The sequence below is a fragment of the Chanodichthys erythropterus genome, chromosome 9, assembly GCF_024489055.1.
Source record: "Chanodichthys erythropterus isolate Z2021 chromosome 9, ASM2448905v1, whole genome shotgun sequence".
Classification (NCBI taxonomy): domain Eukaryota; kingdom Metazoa; phylum Chordata; class Actinopteri; order Cypriniformes; family Xenocyprididae; genus Chanodichthys; species Chanodichthys erythropterus.
In genome coordinates this window covers 16,210,284-16,231,149 of record NC_090229.1, presented here as the reverse complement: position 1 = coordinate 16,231,149, position 20,866 = coordinate 16,210,284, and the positions used below count along the sequence as shown (strand labels likewise).

Genomic DNA, 20,866 nt, shown 5'->3' with positions numbered 1-20,866 from the left:
GGCGGAGCCAGACACTGTAAACATTAGGGGCTTATTCCAAATTTATATTTGTCCAAAGACATTTCATTTTTCTATTAATAGCTTTAATGACATGAAAGGAGCTTTTGTTGTCGTATGAAAATGTACATTATTTGACACTGTAATTTGTAAAACTTTGTTGGATGTACCTCCGCTAGGGGGGGTGTCCGGGGGTATGCCCCCCCGGAAGAACATTTTGTACATTTTAAGGTTAAATGCATCAATCTGGTGCACTCTGGAAACTCAAAATTAAGAGCTTCAACCCATGTACAGTGTGCAAATTGAACAAAGAAACAGCATTGACTTGTACCTGGACATTAAAAAGGGTTCAAACATTTTTTTTTTTTTTACAATACTTTTGTACTCATTTCTTTTTAAAAGATATCCTTGCGCCTTTATTTTGATCACCAGATCACCAGCTGATCGCGTGCACAAATGCGCGCTCTTCTCTTTAAAACACGCAGCACAGACAGACTGTATATACTTAATCACTGTCTTTTGCTGTTTTATAAAGGCACAAAGCCATATCACAGTTTCGATTTTAGTTCGTTGGCAAACGTAGTATGTTTTAAATTTTCAGTTCATTATGAAACGGTGGCGGCAGCAGAGGGTCATTAATGGAAAACACAATGAATGTATAGCTGATAAATGTGCTAAAGTTGTCATATCGGTTGTTATATATAACAAAACGTATATAACGTAACGTTACTCGGTTACTTACGTAACCTCGGTTCCCTGAGAGATAAGGGAACGAGTATTGCGTTGCGAAGCTATGAGAAAACTCCTTCCCCGAGAAAATAACGGCCATAGTGTGTAAAGCAGAAGCAGCCTGGCCAGCGGCGGAGTGTGCACGATCCGGGAGTGCTGAAGACGTTCTGTGCTTGACGCTTTGGCCGCTCTGTATATTGAGTGCGCGCGCGCGGCCGGGGCTCTCTCTCACTTCTCACACGCAACTGACGTATCATGTGCAAGGTTTTCAGCCAATCAACGATCAGAGAATACTGCAGCGAGAACGTTGTAGGGAGATGTAACAGCTGTGGGCCTTAAACTCCTCTCCTGTCATTAATACGCTGTGGTCTAAGTTAGTCATCAACAGGAAGTAACGGATTGAGAGGGGAGAAGAATGGATTTTGGCGTGACATTTCTTGCGTGTGCGTGAGAGCGCGAGATTGATGCTGAAAGCGTGAGTGTCACGCCAGATGCGTGAGAGTTGGCAACCCTGAACACAATGAATTCCATTTGAGTAACGTTACTGTATTATGCAGCTCCCAATGATCCTTCAATGGCTCTTACTTACTATTTCTGGTTATAAAAGAAGTCATAGAGTCTGGTGATGTCTCTTAAAAGTAAAGTGAAGATAATTTTATTAAAATACTCAGTATCCACATTTGAAACTTAGCATCAGAATATTATACTCATATAACACTCATATTTTAAAGAGTCATTTAAGATCATGTTTGATTCAGGATATGAGCCTTTAATGCACTGAATTGTAGTTTTGTTAAATATATATATATATATATATATATATATATATATATATATATATATATATATATATATATATATATATATATATATGTGTGTGTGTGTGTGTGTGTGTGTGTGTGTGAATCACAATGAAACACAAGTTGCATGGTGATGCTTTAGAGTGGTGTCTTTTAAAAAATATAATAATAAATGCATCTCGACCACAGTCAATCATGGAGGAATTGGTTTCACTGTGTGGGGAGACTGCTGGTATTGGTGAGCTGCTTCACTGTGAAGAGTCATTTAATTCTTCGGAGTACAGGAGAATATTGCAGAATGGCTTGCTTCCCTCAAATGAAAAGGTGTTACCTAAAGATGAATGATCAGATGTTATTTTTCAACAAGACAATGTTTCTGCCCCATTTGCAATGACAACCAATAAGTGGTTTGAGAACAAGTCCATCAGGCTCATGTTTTGGCCTAATTGGAGTCCAGATTTGAACCGTATAGTGAATATTTGGTCTCACAATTTTCAACTACTCATGAACTGTTTGAAACCATCAACATTGAGTGGAACAACACTAACTCTTCTTTCTGTAAAAAGCTGTCTGCAAGTTGAGGAAGGCCATTCCGTCCTAAGTTGCTTTATCTACAGTATTTGTGCAATTCTTGCTAATTTCATGACCAGAGAGAGACCACTAAATATTTTGCCATTTTTAGCTTGTTCCTTTTCTCTTTTTTTCCCCCGCAGCAGTGTATAGTTCAAAAAAATATACGAATCTTACCTCTGCCAGGGGGTTGTATTTTCTGTTTTAATTTGCAATATATTTTGATCCCAACAACAGCAGTCACCAAAACAAAAATGTATGGGGTATTTTGAGCTGAAACAATGTGATGCAGCAGGATGTTTCTGAATGGTTAGTTGATTAATTTATGTAGCTGATGTGGAGTTCTTAAAGTCATTGATTAGCATACTCTGTCGTGATAATCTATAAATTGCTCAAGTTGGAACTGTTGTAAGATGCCTACAGAGCCAGAGAATATATGCTGCATGAAGATAGAACAGATATAGTTTAGTTTAATTACGGATATAACTTGTGTTGTCATCTTGCTTTTATGACATATTATTGCATTTGTGTTACTTTATTGCAATAACATGGCCTCACCCCTTTGTTGCGTGTTCTCAGGGGCAGGGTTTATGTAAATTTTAGGGTTAGTAATGTCACTAACCAGGAAGAAGCTCATTGTAGTCCCTACCAGCCATTCGCTGTAGTCCTTAAAAAAATAATTAATTAAAAATTAATTAAATCTCCTTTTGCTTTAAACTTTGAGCATCCTAACTTTGCAGATGTAGTTTATGCTCTAACAGCAACATTACACACTAACTAAAGTAATAAAAGTGAAATCATAATCAACCACCCCTTTAACAGGATTGCAGTCCTGATCCTTGGTCAGCTTGCTGGTGTAAGGCCCGCCCAATAGGCCCAACGTCAGTTTCCCACAGGACGGGGAAGGTTTCTTGCGCATTCGGTCTTTTCAGTGTGGCAAAGTAGTTTAATTCCAATTAAAAGTTTATCTGACTCCATTTTATTATGACCCCGAATTTAGGTTAGAATACTAATTGATAATTGACAATTTATACAATAATTTATCTACACATTTGGTTATTCTATTTAACTCTTTACTCTTATTGTAATCGTTAATTCGGATTCCTATAACGCTTTGAGTCTCGCACCGGCCGGGCATACGATCTCATACACACAATCTCGTCAGTCTTGGTCATTAGACAGAGGCGATGACTAATATTCTAGAGGCCGTGCCCACTTTGCTCATTCTAGAATACGTTTATTTAGTCCCCATCGATCTGAACACACCAAATTAAGGTAAGATTACTTTTAACTATGGGCCATGACCATTACCATAAAATCAAGCTGACCAATTTAGCTTTCTCTAGTGGTAACTTTACATAATCACACATTGGTTTACCCACAGACACTTAGTTAGAATAATCTCACCATAACCAGAGGTTGAGGCCCACCCTGTTTAGATTGATCTAGCAACACTATGTTGCTCTAAAAGGAAAAAACCCATTATTAGCCTACACAGTCTAAATATACTTAACTAATGCCAATGTGCTAGTCGGAGCTCTAAAATATCAGTTGGTGTGCCCTACTGCTCCACCTAAACTGTACTTTAGTCCGTTACTAACCTGAGCGTAGATTTGTGGAGTTATGGACTTAACGTAATCTACTAGAGCCAAAAATTTCAGAGTAAGTCAGAATGAAGTCAAATGTAACAATTTATTAGTCAGGTAAATGTATCATGCCAATTACATAATCATCTCAAAGATGATCAATATAAACATCAAATGCTCAGAAACAGAGTAAAAGATGAATACCTGACATTAGAAAGATGCACATTGCTGAGTGTCTGAAGGTTCATCTGCACAGGATTGAGCCCTGAGTCTCCTGCAACATCTCTTTAAATACTCAGACCAAGACAGAAACTTCTTTCAAATGGAAACATGACTTCACAATTAGAATTTGCATTAATCAGGGTCCCAGGCTGAGTAGTTTACACTTTTTAGGGACAGAAGTGCATTTGCATGAAAGACCTGGTGAAGGTCGTCACACCCACTACAGGGGGCAAAATAACTCTAAAATCTTTAAACCTTTATTAGCTTCTGGTTTACTTCTGTGGGAATGAGACCTTTGTACCTGTCGCACTGAGACATTTCAAATGATACCAAACATGTATAATGTTGTATGATAACTGTTCACATTAAACCATATAGATTTTGGGTGAATTTCAGGTCATCTTTGCATGTAGAGAGAAGAGGGGGTGAAGGAAGGGAGATGTAGATTAAGGCATTGCTGAGGTATGATCGACTCAGTGTGATTAGGTCTCAAATGGGGATGCTAATTTTGCAAGAGAGAGTTTGAATGTTCATTTCTTTTGTTTTCTCAACGAGTAGCCCTTTCTCAGTCCAGACAGTCCGGCATTAGTCTTACACTGGTCATAGCAGAGGGAAGTTATCTGTTGGGGTAATATTTGTTTCGTATTTAGAGACAGATGTACAAATATAAAATGGAATAAAATGAGAAAAAAATAGAAGAACATATAGATATTAAAAAATAATAGGGTATTGAAAAAAGAATAGCAGAAATAATACACAGAGATATATTTACAAATATGTTATCACTTACAAAAAAATAGGTTTATTCAAGTGTACTATTGGTATATTTCTTTTAAGCTAAGAATGTATCATTAAAAAAGTGTACTTTTTATGTAATTCTCAGAAATATAATTAAAAGTACACTTAAGTATACTTGACTTATACTGACAGAAAATCTATAATTGTACTTAATGTTTCGACCAAGATGTACTAAAAAAGTATAATAAAGTATATGCTTGTTTATTCTTTTGATTGAGTAGCCATGTTAATTTTTTCCCCACATAGTTTTACATGTATTTTACTGTATCATAATTGTACATGTTTTGGCATCCAATACAATAGATTTTTTGAAAATATTGATTTATAAAGAAATCAGATTTGGTTTTCAATGAAACTGGTTAAGAATAAACTTTGTCATAAATACAGAACATTTTTTTGATATTACAATATTGTTAATACATAATATTTTATATATAGAAACATTAAACATATGAAATATTATTAAATGATAAAATACATTTTTAGTTTTCTCACTCTCAATGATGTAAGAGCCCTCCACCAACATTAGATCTGGATGAACCTGAAATATTAAAGTAGTATAAAAATTCCATTAATCAGGCAAATGTAAATTATAACATGATGGGAGAAAGGTGTCAAAGCCTTACCTCATCCCTGATGAGCGTTTGACTTTGTGTTTGATAAACTGGATTAATGAGACTCCAATAATAACAACAACAATGATCACAACACCAGTTATAACTCCAATGAGATCTGGAGTAAAATATTCACATCTAGCATCAGATGACATAGTTCCTGCTTTTATTTGTTTACGACCCATACTCTGACATCTGTGGATATGCAACAGTGTGAAGTTAGCACATCCATAATGATTAGAATGGGTATTTAATGTAGCAATGTCAGATTACTCACATTGTATGTGGCTGACAAGCTGTGAAAGTGCCATCAGAGTAAGTGCCATTTGTGCAGACTCCACATACAGTATCTGTGCTTTCTGTTCCTGTAAAGACATTAAGACACTCTTTGAAGATGAACTGTTTTTTAATTTTTTTCATTTTACACCTCAAATTCAGATCAGGGATTTTTACACTATTCCAGGAGTATTAAGTATTCAGTGTATATAGCAGTTTAGCATTTAACCTTATGTTTACTCAAGATTAAGAACGACCTATTGTAAACATAACACCTAGGGTCATTATAAATTTGGTAAAACTTCACGACAATTTGTTATCATAATTTAATGCATCACAAATCTGTGAATAAAATAAACAAGTAAAAAAAAGTGTTTCTTTTGTAAGATTTTGTTACCAAAATCTTCCACTAACAAGCCAACCAAGATCCATTGGTGCTTCCTAAGAGCGCAGCTAGCCTATGCTTGGTGTGATTTGAGAAATCTAAATGATATAATTTCATACTATTTCTACAGAGATTGCATGAGTAATAATGTTGCTCTAATTCAGTCTCATTACATTGAAAGAACTCAAGCACAGTCATTATTAAGTAATGTGTGTTCTGATCTCCCTGTCCTGATATGCAATAATGTGATGTGTATTTGCCAAAAATTTGTACACTTGCTTTGGTAACATCTACACTAAAAATGTGAAAATCGATACCTCTGTGTTGGATGAATTCTCCAGGTTTACATTGAGAATGTTTAACAGCTGATCTACAGCTGCCCTTTTCTTGGGTCACACAGTAGAATCCCTCTCCTGGTTCACAAACTGTGTCTGATAATGGTGTACAGGCCTTCTGTGTCCTTAAGCCTTCAAACAAAAACAGCTGTTTTTCTAAAGACTGACACTGAAGACTGAAACGTGACTCACATGTGATGGAACATGTAAATGTAAAACACTTACCGGCTGTATCACAGGCTGAGCAGGGAAAACATTTTTCAATACCATTAGGCTCATCAGTGTAAGTGAATTCACTGCAGGGTTCACAAGTTGTGCTGGTATCCACCGTACAATGCCAAAAAACACGGTTACCTTAAAAAAAGTATAGGCTATGTGATAAAAGAAGTTTTTTCATTTTCATTTTTACATTGGAAACTGTGCTATGAAAATTTTACTTATTGCTATGTCAAGACATTTTGCAATTCTCCTGGTAAACAATACTTTCTGGAATAAAAACTAAAAGGATTTTCTTTTGTTATTGTGAATTCTTCAAAATGTTTTTTCCATACCAGGTGCGCACATGGGGCAACATTGTCCATTTATCTCATATTCAGCATGAGCACAGACACAATAACCCAGTTCTATGTATGCAACATTAATAATAGCAACATAAAAAAATATAGTCAACAAAATATGCATTTTTATAAAGATAAGAAAAGGTTGATCTCAATGTGTCTGTGCAGAGCTGTTGGTGGATTTAATTTTCCCATCAGACTCCAGAAACACTTCTGTTTTGTGTTGAATTTGGCAGGTTCTGATCATCATTTCTTCTTGGATTTCAGTCTGTGGAGTTATAACAGGAAAAAAAAATCAAGAAAGGACCGAAGTATAGCAGAGATTTCAGCAAAAAGGGTTAATAAATCTGACACACACAACCAAAAGTTTTGAACTGACAACTGGATATTTATTAATATAATTTTCTCCTGTTGTGAAAGCCATTTAGCATTGACTTTTAGTTTTCACATGCTTCGAAATAACTGTTAGCGAGATGTTTAGATCTGGCATACATTTCCTCCTGTGCTCTCACAATTTGTGCATATAGGATGGAGAGAAAAATAACAGCACATACTCGATTTGTGATTTTATGATTGTTCAGTGAGACTGTCTTGCTCACAACCTCTGCATTCAGTTCCAAGCTCACACCCAAGAACACTATGTTCAGATGAAGTCATTTATTTTCAATATCTTCCCCTAGGAATTATAAGATTCTATCTGATATTTTTGTCAAAACCTATTTACATTATGTGTACATTAGAATGCAGAATGCAGGAACCTTATAATTCCAAGGGGACGATATATTCACTTGATACATTTCTATAAGTGCAGTCAAATGAGCTCATTATGTTAAAGATACCACAGTATGCCAGACAATATGTCTTTTTTTTATTAGTTTTTAATAAAAATTAAATTCAGCAGGAAAAGAACTTTGAAACTGCACTTGAGTGTATAAAATTATGAAGCAAGAATAGGCTTTTGTTTATCTGAAAAGGAAAAAAAATCAGTTACATGCCAGTTCTGTTAGAATCTGCAACAATTCATTTTAAACAAAAACTTCAGTTTATTCAGCAACTGCTTTGACAAGAACATACTTTGTCTTTCTTTCTTCTCGACATCCCAACAGCACATATTTGGCATTATCGACTTGAGAACCAGTGACTACAACAATTAAATCTGCAAAAGAGCATAAGAAAAGCACTTACTTCAAAGGAGTCAGATGTTTCTCACAGCCCCAGACCAATCCATTGAGAAATGAACCAAAGCATGTGAAAAACTTGTGACTGAGTGAGTGAGAGAGTTGCACTACTGGTGACATAACTGCATAAACATGCTTTAAAAACAGAATATTCAGTTTACTCATGCATAAATTAAACATATTTCATTTATGAAATAGAAATAATAATGAGTTTTAATTTTCCCAATTGTAAGCCATGTTCGAAAGAAAAGATGCAGATCATTCACTTCACTTTTAAATAATTTAAGGCTGAATATTTGTTTTATATTTTATTACTCAAATGTAAAAATATTAAGTATGTGAAGAATTTGATTTGTGTGATTTTTATTGTTTTGTGTTTTCATAAAGCATTCAAACAGTTGCGCATGACTTGACACTGGCACAGAACAGAACAAAGATGTGATTGTTTCAATTAGGGGAAAAACACCCTGTCAGACAATGACTGCAGGCAGAGTATTTTTTATTTTTTTTGCTGCTGCTGCTGCTGCTGCTGCTGATGTAATCTAAGCTGATCATTGTGCATCAGGTCTTGTGTTTCCTAGCATTATATGGCACATTATGTTTTTGTTTTTTAGCAGCACAAACACATTTGTTCGTTTAAGTATATTTCTAAATAAAACAAACAGTACTTAACCATTGCGTGTTCTTATGGACATTTTTGTATTGTACAGTGTTTTTTGTTTGTTTTGTTTTTTGGATAATTTTGCCTATATGTTTTGGCACAAGTGTGTATTTTTATTAGAATTTTAATATTTAAACATATTTACTTTAATAAATATATTTTACATTTGGTACACAAATTGGTTATACTCAGGACCTTAAAGAATTAGTTCACCAAAAAAGGAAATTTTGTCATTAATTACTCACCATCAGGTTGTTTCACACCTGTAAGACCTTCGTTCATCTTCAGAACACAAATTGAGATATTTTTGATAAAATTTGATGGCTCAATGATGCCTCTATTGAGAGCAAAGTCACCAAACCTCTCAAGATCCATAAAGGTACTAAAAACATATTTAAAACAGTTCATGTGAGTAGTAAAGTGATTCTACCTTAATATTATGAAGTGACAAGAATACTTTTTGTGTGCCAAAATAACAACTTCAACAATATCTCATGATATTCAGGCTGATTTCAAAACACTGCTTCTGAGCTTTATGAATCTTTTGTTTCGAATCAGTGATTCGGATCGCCAATCAAATGGCTATCGATATTCAATTCATAAAGCTCCGAAGCAGTTTTTTTAAATCGGCCATCCCGAGATATTGTGACTTTGAGATTTTCAGTGGCATTGCTGTCTTACAGAGGCCTCACTCAGCCATTGGATTTCATCAAAATACCTTAACTTGTGTTCCGAAGATGAACAAAGGTCTTACAGCTGTAGAACGACATGAGGGTGAGTAATAAATGACATTATTTTCATTTTTGGGTAAAAAATGCTCATAAATCATTTTCATAAACTAAAACCTCTATAACTTTTTTGTTCCACTTTTTACTTTTTTTTTTTTTTTTTTTTACTTAAACAATAATCTACCAAGGGCCTACTTTAAAATGAGACCAAAAAGTCTGAACTCCCAAACTTCAATTTTGGACCTCAGAGTAACTTTTTTAATTGGTGCACAAGGGTTAAGGAATAAAGAGGGGTCATGTCAGAACAGGGTGGTAGAGATCTCATTGTTTTGAAAATAATTTATTTTTACTTTTTACATACTTGCATTCCTGTTTAGAAAACAAAACTCATTGTTTTGAAAATACAGTTGTGCTCAGAATTATTGGCACCCTTGGTAAATATGAACAAAGAAACTTGTAAAAATAAATCTGCATTGCTAATCCTTTTGATCTTTTATTTTAAAAATCACAGAAATCTAACCTTTCATTGAAGTAAAAGAATTGAAAATGTAGGGAAAATCTCTTAATGAAATAAGGGCTTTTCTCCAAAACACATTGGCCACAATTATTGGCACCCTTTTATTCAATACTTTTTGCAACGTCCTTTTGCCAAGATAACAGTCTTCACCTATAATGCCTGATGAGTTTGGAGAACACCTGACAAGAGATCAGAGACCATTCCTTCATGCAGAATCTCTCCAGATCCTACTGATTCCCAACTCCATGTTGGTGCTTCTTCTCTTCAGTTCACTCCACTCATTTTCTATAGGGTTCAGGTCAGGGGACTGGGACGGCCATAGCAGAAGCTTCATTTTGTGCTCAGTGACACATTTTTGTTTTGATTTTGATGTTTGATTTGGATCATTTTCCTGATGGATGATCCAACCACAGCCCATTATTGGATCTCTAGCAAAAGCAGCCAGGTTTTGATTTTTTTTTATCTGTTGGTATTTTATAGAATCCATGATGCCATGTTTCTGAAGAAGATGTCCAGGACTTCCAGCAGAAAAATAGTCCCACAATATTAAAGATCCAGCAGTATATTTAACCATGGATATGGGGTACTTTTTATCCATATGTGCACCAAACCCATCTGGTGGTTTTGCCGCCAAAAAGCAAATTTTTTTAGTTTCTGACCATAGACGCTGGTCCCGTTTGAAGTTCCAGTCTTGTCTGACAACTGAATATGGTGGATTGTTTCTGGATGAGAGTATTGTTCTTGAAACCCTCCCAAACAACTTGTGGTGATGTAGGTGCTGTTTGATCATTTTTTTAGGCTTTCTGAGACTCGAGACTCAACTAATCTCTGCAATTATCCAGCTGTGATCGTATTAGAGTCTTTGGCCACTCAAACATTCCTCCTCACCGGCATCATGACGATATAGACACACATCCTCTTCCAGGCAGATTTGTAACATCTTTAGTTCATTGGAAGTTCATAATTATTGTCCTGATGGTGGAAATGGGGATTATCAATGCTTTTAAAGGTTAGATTTTTGATAATTTTATTAATTAAAGATCAAAACGATAAACAATGCAGATTTATTTTTACAGTCATCTTTGATCATATTTACCAAAGGTGCCAATAATTGCACAACTGTAAATTTTTCACACTTGCATTACTGTTAATGTTGTAAATATATACTGAAAATGCATACAAGTGAAATCACCTATTTCTGTGGTGCTTTATACAATATGTTTTTTTCAATACAGCTTCACAATAGTAACAAATTCAAATTCTCCTAAAAATCAGCTCTAACAAGCCAATTATTCAGCTCAAGTCATTTCAGTGTTGATTCAGTTCAGTTTAATAACTGTAAAATTCATCAATTGTACATACATACTGTATACATTGTACAGTGCATTTGTGTACATACATGTTTGAGAGCCATAAACTCCTGAAACTCCACTGCACATTGAACAAGCAAAAGACACAATATAGTACTGTTTTACATTTTTCACATCTGTGTTGTTTGATGTGTATATATGGCTAATCATTTAATGGTTTGTGTGTAGAATTACTATGCAAAAACACAATTTTTAGAAGAGTTAAAGAATAGTTTTGAATAAAGTTTTCTTAGGTGTTTTTGATGTGCATTTTATGTGGTTTTAGTTTCGAGAAATGGAGCCATAGTTTCAGAAATTGTGTATAAGCAGTTTAAAAAAAACTGTAAAAAGCATTAACACTTGTTGAATTCCCACATTCAGTATCAGATGACATTGATCCTGGTTTTATTTCTTGAAGTCCCTCAGTCTCACATCTGTAAATTTAAAAAAATAAATAAATAAATAAAAAGAAAGAAAAAAAAGTGAGCAATATTAGAATTTGTAGTCTTTTATAAAAGAATCTTTTAAACACTTAATCTATGGTAATAATCACTTACTTTGAATGTGGTTGACAGGTAGTGAAAGTGCCATTAGAGTAAGTGCCTTCTGCACAGTTACCACAATCAGTATCAGTAAATGCTGTTCCTGTGAGAATATTAAGACAATGACTATTTTAATAAGAGTCTAGCATTACAAGTACTACTTGTTTCTGTCAACATGTTTAACAAAACTAATAATGGCCACTTTTAATTCTAAACTTCTACACAGATACAACTCACCCACCTGCTTGTCTGATATATTGTCCAGGATCACATTCAGAGTGTTTGACAGCGAATCTACAGCTGCCTTTATTTTGCTCAATGCAGTAGAATCCCTCCAGTGGCTCACAAACAGTATCTATAGAGCGTGTGCAGGTTCTATTTACTCTTAGTCCTTGTTCTGTGGAAACAATAACACACTTTTCTTAATTTCTATAAATGTACTAGAAATCACTTCTTTATATTTCAAGTCTTTATTTTGTGGAATATGCTCACCTGCTTCACACACAGAGCAGGGGAAACATGCTGTGAGTCCGTTGGGTTCATCTGTGTAAGTTAATTCAGGACATGGAACACAAGTGGTGCTGGTATATTCAGTGCAATGCCAAAGAACACGGTTTCCTACAAAAGTAAAATATGTAAAACATGAATTCTTCTGAGTCACTCTAGTGAACTGCTGTGCTCTGTCATAAGTTCACGCAGTGACATCCTCAGTGTATCATAAATATCAAATATTTGTATAAAATGATGAATGTCTTCTCAAATATATTCCTGCTAAAAATACAGCAAATTCCACATTGGTCCAGGATGGTTTATGCTGGTGGTGGACCAGTATAGACATGCTGTTCTCAAGAATAATCTGGTCCACCAGCACTCACGCTTCCCATGCTAGGGACAAGTAACAAGCATCCCTTGCTGGTCCCAGCATGCAAAACCTACCTTATGCTAGCCGGTGACCAACAATGCTGGATTTTCCCAATTACAGTTTTTACATGCATACATTTGTTAACAGACAAACAAAAACTTTACTTATTTGTTATTTGAAAACACAACTTCATTTTGTTTATCTAATAAAAGCTGAATTTTAAGCTTTACTGTACCTGGCACACACATGGGGCAGCATTCTCCGTTTATCTCATACTCAGCCCAAGCACATGCACTGAAACACAGTTTGAAGTTCAAAGTGACAACTGCAGTAATGGATAAGATAAATCCAAACTTAATCATGTTCATATATATAGAGAAATACAGATTTATTAGTTCCGTTTTAAAGTGGAGACAGCTCAATGTTCAGACTTCATAAGTTGGTTTCTTCAGCATATGAATGAGCCACTGCTGGCTAAATGGGTATCTTCACCATCTTGAACAAAAGAATCTTCTTAGAAGGGAGGTTCCTCCTGATTGTGTATATGTATTGCCCCTGAAAGTTTTATTGCAACTGGCAGATTCCTGGAGACAGATTAACAGTCTCTGCCTAGGTTTCACACATGGTAATACCCCATTTGAAACAGTTGGATTCTTGAAACAGCTGAAATAAAAATAAATAGAAAAAACACTGAGTTCTACACCAACATAAACATAAATCAAGTGCTAATTTAAAGGCACTCAGGGTTAGTGTCTTTTTCCTGGATCTTATCAATTTTCCCAAACAAGCAATACAATGCTCTAAGCCAGGAATTTGTTTGCATAAAACAAAGAATGATTTATTGTTTGTTTATGGTCTGGCCAAAGGTAATTGTTTAAACTGAGCATACATTTTGACCAGTGCATAAAGTTATCTATAGCTAAGCAGCTCTTGTCCTATATGTTTTTAATCAAATTTGCCCTGACTTATGTACATGCATCATGAACAAAAGTCAGGTTCAAACATATCAAATTGAGCAAACTGTCAGTGCCAAACATTTTCAAGTTTGAACAAGGAAGATAGATACTAGTAGAACAAGACTGGGCACCCTGGCCAAGATATATTATTACTACAGCAATACTTCTGTGATAATGCTGTGGGAAAAAAAAACATAAAATATGCAGATACTTCTGGTATTGTGCTTGTGTCTCACTTCTTCAAAGGAGAAATCATATGACCAGGGGCATATTCTTCGTACGTCACTAACTCACTTAGCTGGATTTGACTGATGGCGATTTGGCATGATCTTGGATTGTTCGGTTCTTCGACGCTCATCCTGGACTTGCTGTCATAGCAACAGGTCCGTAAACTCAAACCTGCTCGGGAGCAGGCTTATTTCATGTAAACAGTATTAGATTGCATCTTTTTAAGCGGTGGTGATGCTTAAAGTCTGTCCCAGCCACTGCTTCTTTCCCACAAGAGTACCCTAATGTAAACCAGGGACAATATGATTTAAAAATAAATTTGCAAATAATACTATAATGCCGTGTAGTGTCATAATATAGTCACCGACAGTTTTACTCTTTGAGAGATTCATTCTTGAGGGAATAATTACGTAATAATTTTTATTGGAGTCTTACACACATGATGTACAGATGTCTGCCATACATGCATTTGTGCATTTGAACCGCGACAGATATTATGGGAGTGGCTTGATGAAGCGCAGGAGATGCAGATAACTTGATCTTGACCCTTAAGAAACTTTAATTATTGTCATTTATTTTCGTATGCCCTAAATCAAGGGTGTCCAAACTCAGTAGCCTACTGTAACTTCCCTCAGCACACCTGCCTAGTCAGACCTCAGGTTCAGATGTGGGGTTGGAGCTGGACAATGCAGGACAATGGCCCTCCATGAGCTGAGGGCTGTTTCATAAAACAAGATTAGAAAACAAGCCAGGCTTATTTTACTTAGTCAGACTTGTTGTCAGCGAATTCTGTTTCATAAAACAAACTTAAATTAGTTCAAGCTAACTTAAATTAGTTACTCTGGCAACTTATGCTGGGAAACTAGCCCGGTCTGGAGAAGGCTAACTGTCAGGCTAAGCTGAGCTTCTCTAACACTGACCAATAGGAACGCAATATTACGGCTGACTCTCTCAATTACAATTATTTGACCTTATATATATATATATATATATATAATACACACATTTACTAAATAAATAGTGCTAAATAAAAAAAAATATTGGTGTAAGTTTAAGGCTTTTTTTAATTAAAAGGTAAGTATGATGAGAAACAAAACATTTAAAGAGAAGTAATTTCTTGACAATTAAAAGTGTTATATAGCCCACTGAATCATTCTCAGACTTAATACTGACAACAATGGAACCACTTGGGAGAGAACTGTCAGAAGAGTACAAGAGGATTACCAAATCATTGTTTTAAGTGTGAAAATATAGTAAAAGTAACACAGAAATTTAAAATCAATAAACCTGTGACAAGGCACCTGAAACAATCAGGCCTTCATTTGTAAGCTTTCATTAAGTGATGAGTGATTTTTCTGCTAGACAAAGAGCAGGAGAAATACCAAGTGAGTGTTTCAGAGCCAGCAAAAGCTATGAAAAGAGTGACAGAGTAAGATACAGCCTGCAGAAATGACATGTAAGGATGTTGTCCACACTGGAACTACCCACTGTAGTCAAAGCACAATAAAGTCAGCTAGCCTACCATGCATAAGGCCCATATTTAATCTATACTCTGGTCTATATACATATGGAATTCAGGTAGATTGGGACACGTTTTGCTATTGAAATGACTGGGAAAAAGTGTCCCAATCAACCTGAATTCCATATATATAATGTGTGTGTGTACGTGTGTGTGTAAAGGTTTTCCTTTCTTACTGACTAAATGTTTTGTGCCCAATATTTAATTATTATTTTTTTTTACATTTCTCTCAGGTTTTGTTTGGCAGTAGTACTCTTTATGGTTATTAGAAGAGCACAAATTAAGATCACAAAATTAAAAATTAAAATAAATATGCAGACTAAATTTTAATTGGTAAGATGAATCTAAACTCAATAATTGTCCCAAAGTATATTGATTTACCGCATTACAATAGTCCATTTACAGTTGCTATCATAAAAACATACACTTACTTGTAGGTTTAAACTTGTACACAAGGCACATTTAATGTCCAACATCAAATATTTTAGCGAAATGTAGGCTATATTTTAGAATTATTGCTTCTATTGCATTCCGTCTGTTTAGCGCGCATGTGCGCATCAGCGCTCGTTCACTGTGAAGTTTAGCAGCAAAATAGAAATATTTTCATTACTTTCAAACATTTACCGATGGAGAATAAACTTGTGAAAAGTAAGTTATGCACTGAGGAAAACACCATGTCTCAAACGCATAAAATAGCACAAAATGTATGCCATTTCCTGTGGTGGATCGATTTGATCCATGATCGACCTCTAGGCGTTTTAAAAAAAACCGTGCACGCGAAATTATCTTGACTAGGTGAACCTGGATCGAATTAGCGGGACTGTATGAACTTCAATTACCTTTTATGAAACCGTTTTAGACCAAACTCATTTGTTAGGTTAATTCAAGTCAGGTTTTGGAGTTTAATCCTCACTTTTCTTAGCATCTTTTATGAAACAGCCCTCTGGACTGGGCACCCCTGGTCTAAATAGTGTGGCAAAAAAAGTGTAGTAGCCTATAGACCCAGTGGCGGATTCTGGCATATGGCAGCAGCCTGGGGCGGCATGGGGCACACCATCAGTGCATAGCGCATGCAGGACATGCCTTTTCATCTTGAGTCAGTTTCTACGGCGTTATTCAAAAGATAAACGACGAAAGAAAGCACATCCATGTAATGGAAGCACGAACCTCTCCGCTCGCAAGTGGATTTCCTTCACCACTTCACAAAAATGGACGCACGCTCTCAGTGGTCTCGTGGTTCTGCTCTCCCTCTCAGATATTGCGTGTGCGCGCTCAAACTTTGTCCTGTGCTCACGCGAATGTCTGCGTGCACTGCTCTTTCTGTAGAACTCTCTTCTCTCCTGCATTATTGTTGCCAGATGATAGCCATCAGACTTATACGATTGACTGATTAATAACACAGAGTACATTTCATTAGAAAGAAATTAAGGATTCATCTTTGTATGTCGAATAATTCCATGTTTCATTAGTTGTCGTCTATTTTAAAGCTGGTTTTAGTCAGCCAGTTATAGTTATTCATTTTATTATTTAAGAGTTAATTTGTTAGGCTAAATAGGTAATGCGTTATTTTATTTAATACAATAATAATAATAATAATAAACATAGTTCTACAATAAAAGTGTATAAACGTAGGCTATGTAATTTTTAGGGGCGATTTCGGACACAGCCCTGTAACGTTACTTGATTGGTGCTCCGACCCACCCCCTCCACGGGCTATTTTTGATTGGCCAGTTTTGTTTGCAACCCTGTCTGTAAGCTTGTGTCTCACTCCAAATGCCTGAGAGTTGGCAAACCCTAATTTGTTTATACAACTTAAGAAATCATCTTTAAATCTTTTTGACATGCTTAGGATAATCTAATTGATACAATAGTGCCAAATTAGGTAAAGGCAATTTTACATGTTAGGATCATTAAATAGATTTAAATGTTGACGAATTACGTTTTATTTACTCCTATCTCTCAAACGCAGTGGATGTTTAAATAGATACGAGGATACAATTTGCACACAAAAATATTTAATGAAATCGTAAGAATCTTGATTTAATAAAACACATGGTCTTACCATTGGTGTTGAAGGCCAATTTCATATGAATTCTAATGAAATGAAAAAGAAATCTTGATTCTTGACTTCCAACTTCCAAACTGAAGGTAAACATATTCTCCAATAAGGCATTAACTAACAGGGGCGGTGCTAGTGGCCGTGTCACAGAACCTTGGCCTCCCCTTTTTGACCTCACATGGCAGTTTGTGTTTTTTTTGTTTTGTTTTTGAATTTAGTTGTTGTTGTTGTTTTTGTTTTTTTTTTTTTTTTTTTCTTGTTTAGGGGAGGGGGGGCGTTCTGAGAATGTTCTGGCATGGCATGAGCTTGATACACTTGGTACACTTTCTTTGATGCTTCACCTATTTAAATATTGTTTATAGTTTGTCAGATAAGTTTCAAGAGAATTTGACAAACCTGCGATAACTAGTCTAATCTAGTCTAGTGATGCGAAGTTAGGATTATTTTACTGCCTCAGATCTTTGAATCTCATTCAGCAAAATGAGCAATTCTTTTTTTTTTTTTTTCATTTCATTTCTTTCAATTTTGTACTTTTAACATTTAGTTAATGAAATATTGAAATATTAAGTTTCAAATCACCATTAGTGCTGAAATAATTACACAGGCTACAGATGCCACAATTACAAAATACACTTACATTACCTAAATTACATAAGTGTCATAAAATCCATAATGTTTGTAATAATATATATATAGTGTGTTATCAAAAGGTGTGAAATATGCTGCCAATACAGTAAATGTTCTCACTGTACCATATGACTGTAGTTGATCTTTACAGATCAGGGTGAGTTACAATAATGTGGCAGTCTCTCTCTACCATGGCAATGCCTCTAATCAGTCTGATGTTATATAGTCAGTCGTTATAGTCAGTTATACAGTCACTATATCCTGCTCTGTGTTCACAAATTTCAATCAATTAATTAATTAAAAAAAAAAAAATCTCCAGGTCCCAAAAATTCTTCAGTTTTCCACCATCTTTTGCATATTTTACAACAGTGACTGAATGATTTTGAGATCCATGTTTTCACATGGAGGACAACTGAGGGACTCAGACACAACTATTAAAAAAGGGTCAAACATTCTCCAGAAGGAAACATGATGCATTAAGAGTCGGGGGGCGAAAAATTTTGAACGGGATGAAGATTTCGCTTGAATATCTTTTTTTTTTTTTTTTTTTTAATTTAGTACTGCCCTTCGGAAGCAACAGAAGATACTAGTTTCCCAGAAGAAAAGTTGAATACAATTTACCTTGATCTTCAAATTCTAAATGTTTTCACCCCCCATCTATTAATGCATCATGTTTTTTTCTGGAGCATCAGTGAATATTTGAACCTTTTTTAATAGTTGAGTTTAAGCCACTGCTGGAAAGGGTTCAAATATGCAAAAAATGCTTGAAAACTTGAAGAATCTGCAGGACCTGGAGGAATTTTCTGAAGAACAGAGCTCAGTTTAACTGCTCAGGACAAACAAGAGACTCATGAACAACCATCACAAAACAAAAAAACAGATCAGGTAACCACACACAGTATTAAGAATCAAGAGTTCACATACTTATGAATGAGGTTATTTTAATAAATTCAGCTATTTTTATTGTCTTGTGGATTTTATATGTAAACTTATTATATGTAAAATATCTTACTCAGGACAGTACTAAAAAAAAAATAACATGCATTTTGTATTATCTGCTTTTGAAAAGTTATATATATATATATATATATATATATATATATATATATATATATATATATATATATATATATATAAAACTAAAGTGCTGAAAAGAAAACACAAACGCTAGATTTTAGAGAGAAAAAAAAAACTTTCCTAAAAATACATTTTCAGGAACATTCTTATAATACATTCTCGTAACATTGAGAGGAAACAAGAACAACTTTGTTAAAACTTTCTTATGATGTTATTTTTACTTGACTGATGTTCTCATAATGTTAAGCAAAAACATTCTTATAACAACGTTCTTGTAACGTTTTTATGATGTTCTTAGGATAACATTCTGAGAACATCCTTTTAATGTTATTATTTGCTGAATGTTTTTATAATGTTATTATAATACGTTCTGAGTACAGTGTAATTTGTACTTATAATGAATGTTCTAGTAAAATAAGAGAGAAAACGTTGTGAGAACAATATTCATGGAATGATCTTACAATGTTTTTTTTACTTGATGAACATTCTCATAACATTGAGAGAAAACGTTCTTAGGACAACATTCTCAGCGTCTTACTATAATATAAAAACTTGATATTTTGAATGTTTAAAAACTGTTTATTTTGAATGTTTAAAATAAGTTTCAGAAATAATATTTTCATAACTTAATGGGTATGTTAGCAAAACATTCTAAAAACATATTTTTTAGCTGAGATGAAGTCAGTGTATTATTCCTGCTTGCCTGTACATTTTATATAGCCTACAACTTGCATTCATTATTTGTTGCACTGTAAACCCAAACAGCTGCAATTAAAGCCTACTAAATCATTGACACAACTTAAAACAATTACTTTTTCTGAACAAGGAGTTTAGTTTTATTTATGTGTAGCTCAACATTTTTGAGTAAACCCTCATACTTAAATTATTATTTTTAAGTTTATTGATAATAAACGTCATCCATGTCACGTCCTTGCCGATGTTACCAACGTTATTAGAAGAGTCCAATGAACATTAAACTGAGTTGTAGCAAATATAATGTTTTTAAAAGAAGTTTCGTCTGCTCACCTAGGCTGCATTTCTAACAATACACAAGGTCTCTTTTTAGCCTGAAGCATCAATGTAAAATGACAATATTTGAAACTCCAAATGAAACACTTCATTACACAATTTTGTTGCATTTTCTTTTTCATTTGTTCAGAAGTATGTGCAAAGTGACTTCTGTCCACACTGACTGTTTTACTAAAATCAGACAAGGAGGAGTTTGTTAGCAGATAGCAGATATGCTATAGTATGTCAAATGTGAAAAAAAATATTTTATTCAAATACAAACCACTAATATCAATTGCAAATACAATCAGTATTTAATAAGTAGGCTACTTTTGAAAAGTTCTATAAATATGATAACTAAAGTGCTGAAAATATAATGAAAACACACAGATACGCACAAATTCCCACAATCCTCTTCCCATAATCCTCCCTGTCAGTCACATGTTCACTCCACACCAATCACCTGTTGCCACATACAGCCTAGCACACTACACTGATCACTACACCCAGCTGCAGCTCATTACCAGGACTATAAAGGACTTCCACACACACCACCTCACCGCATAGTATTGTTAACTGTTGTTGCAATTCTGAGCGGTCCCGTGTTTACTGTCAGCCTGTTTGTTGTTACCGTTACCGCCACCGCCTGTTCCCTGTTTATTGACCCGTTGCTGCCTGTCCTGACC

The 20,866-nt window shown here is 34.9% G+C and overlaps 2 protein-coding genes across 7 annotated transcripts; both read right to left on the bottom strand.

Moving 5' to 3' along the window:
• Nucleotides 1–3,818: 3,818 nt before the first annotated feature.
• LOC137027025 (tumor necrosis factor receptor superfamily member 14-like) lies at nt 3,819–8,126 on the bottom strand. 2 transcript variants are annotated; one of them, XM_067394765.1, is made up of 8 exons: nt 8,055–8,126; nt 6,864–7,137; nt 6,538–6,666; nt 6,295–6,444; nt 5,594–5,681; nt 5,329–5,511; nt 5,181–5,243; nt 3,819–4,524 (listed from the first exon to the last, which is right to left on the bottom strand). In XM_067394765.1, the coding sequence occupies exons 2-7, from the start codon at nt 6,991–6,993 to the stop codon at nt 5,228–5,230; spliced, it is 696 nt and encodes a 231-aa protein (XP_067250866.1). In that variant the 5' UTR covers nt 6,994–7,137; nt 8,055–8,126; the 3' UTR covers nt 3,819–4,524; nt 5,181–5,227. The 2 variants fall into 2 exon arrangements, with proteins under 2 accessions (XP_067250866.1, XP_067250865.1); XM_067394764.1 differs by having other exon boundaries at nt 5,198–5,243.
• A 3,120-nt stretch (nt 8,127–11,246) lies between these two features.
• Nucleotides 11,247–17,651, bottom strand: LOC137027026 (tumor necrosis factor receptor superfamily member 14-like). 5 transcript variants are annotated; one of them, XM_067394770.1, is made up of 6 exons: nt 17,472–17,651; nt 12,942–13,000; nt 12,337–12,462; nt 12,086–12,241; nt 11,860–11,947; nt 11,247–11,736 (listed from the first exon to the last, which is right to left on the bottom strand). In XM_067394770.1, the coding sequence occupies exons 2-6, from the start codon at nt 12,952–12,954 to the stop codon at nt 11,634–11,636; spliced, it is 486 nt and encodes a 161-aa protein (XP_067250871.1). In that variant the 5' UTR covers nt 12,955–13,000; nt 17,472–17,651; the 3' UTR covers nt 11,247–11,633. The 5 variants fall into 5 exon arrangements, with proteins under 5 accessions (XP_067250871.1, XP_067250867.1, XP_067250868.1 ...); XM_067394766.1 differs by having other exon boundaries at nt 11,248–11,736; nt 12,942–14,171; nt 17,472–17,647; XM_067394767.1 differs by having other exon boundaries at nt 11,248–11,736; nt 12,942–13,369; nt 17,472–17,647.
• Between the last annotated feature and the right edge of the window lie 3,215 nt (nt 17,652–20,866).

What these genes read in the sequence shown, in the direction of transcription:
- LOC137027026 (XM_067394766.1), bottom strand. Translation starts at nt 13,074, where the DNA reads ATGAACATGATTAAGTTTGGATTTATCTTATCCATTACTGCAGTTGTC. An exon ending in CTGCCCCATGTGTGTGCCAG is followed by an intron (nt 12,463 to 12,941) that starts GTACAGTAAAGC and finishes TTACTTTTGTAG; the next exon opens with GAAACCGTGTTCTTTGGCAT. An exon ending in ACCTGTCAACCACATTCAAA is followed by an intron (nt 11,737 to 11,859) that starts GTAAGTGATTAT and finishes TTAAATTTACAG; the next exon opens with ATGTGAGACTGAGGGACTTC.
- LOC137027025 (XM_067394765.1), bottom strand. Translation starts at nt 6,993, where the DNA reads ATGCATATTTTGTTGACTATATTTTTTTATGTTGCTATTATTAATGTT. An exon ending in TTGCCCCATGTGCGCACCTG is followed by an intron (nt 6,667 to 6,863) that starts GTATGGAAAAAA and finishes ACTTTTTTTAAG; the next exon opens with GTAACCGTGTTTTTTGGCAT. An exon ending in CTCAGCCTGTGATACAGCCG is followed by an intron (nt 6,445 to 6,537) that starts GTAAGTGTTTTA and finishes TTTTGTTTGAAG; the next exon opens with GCTTAAGGACACAGAAGGCC.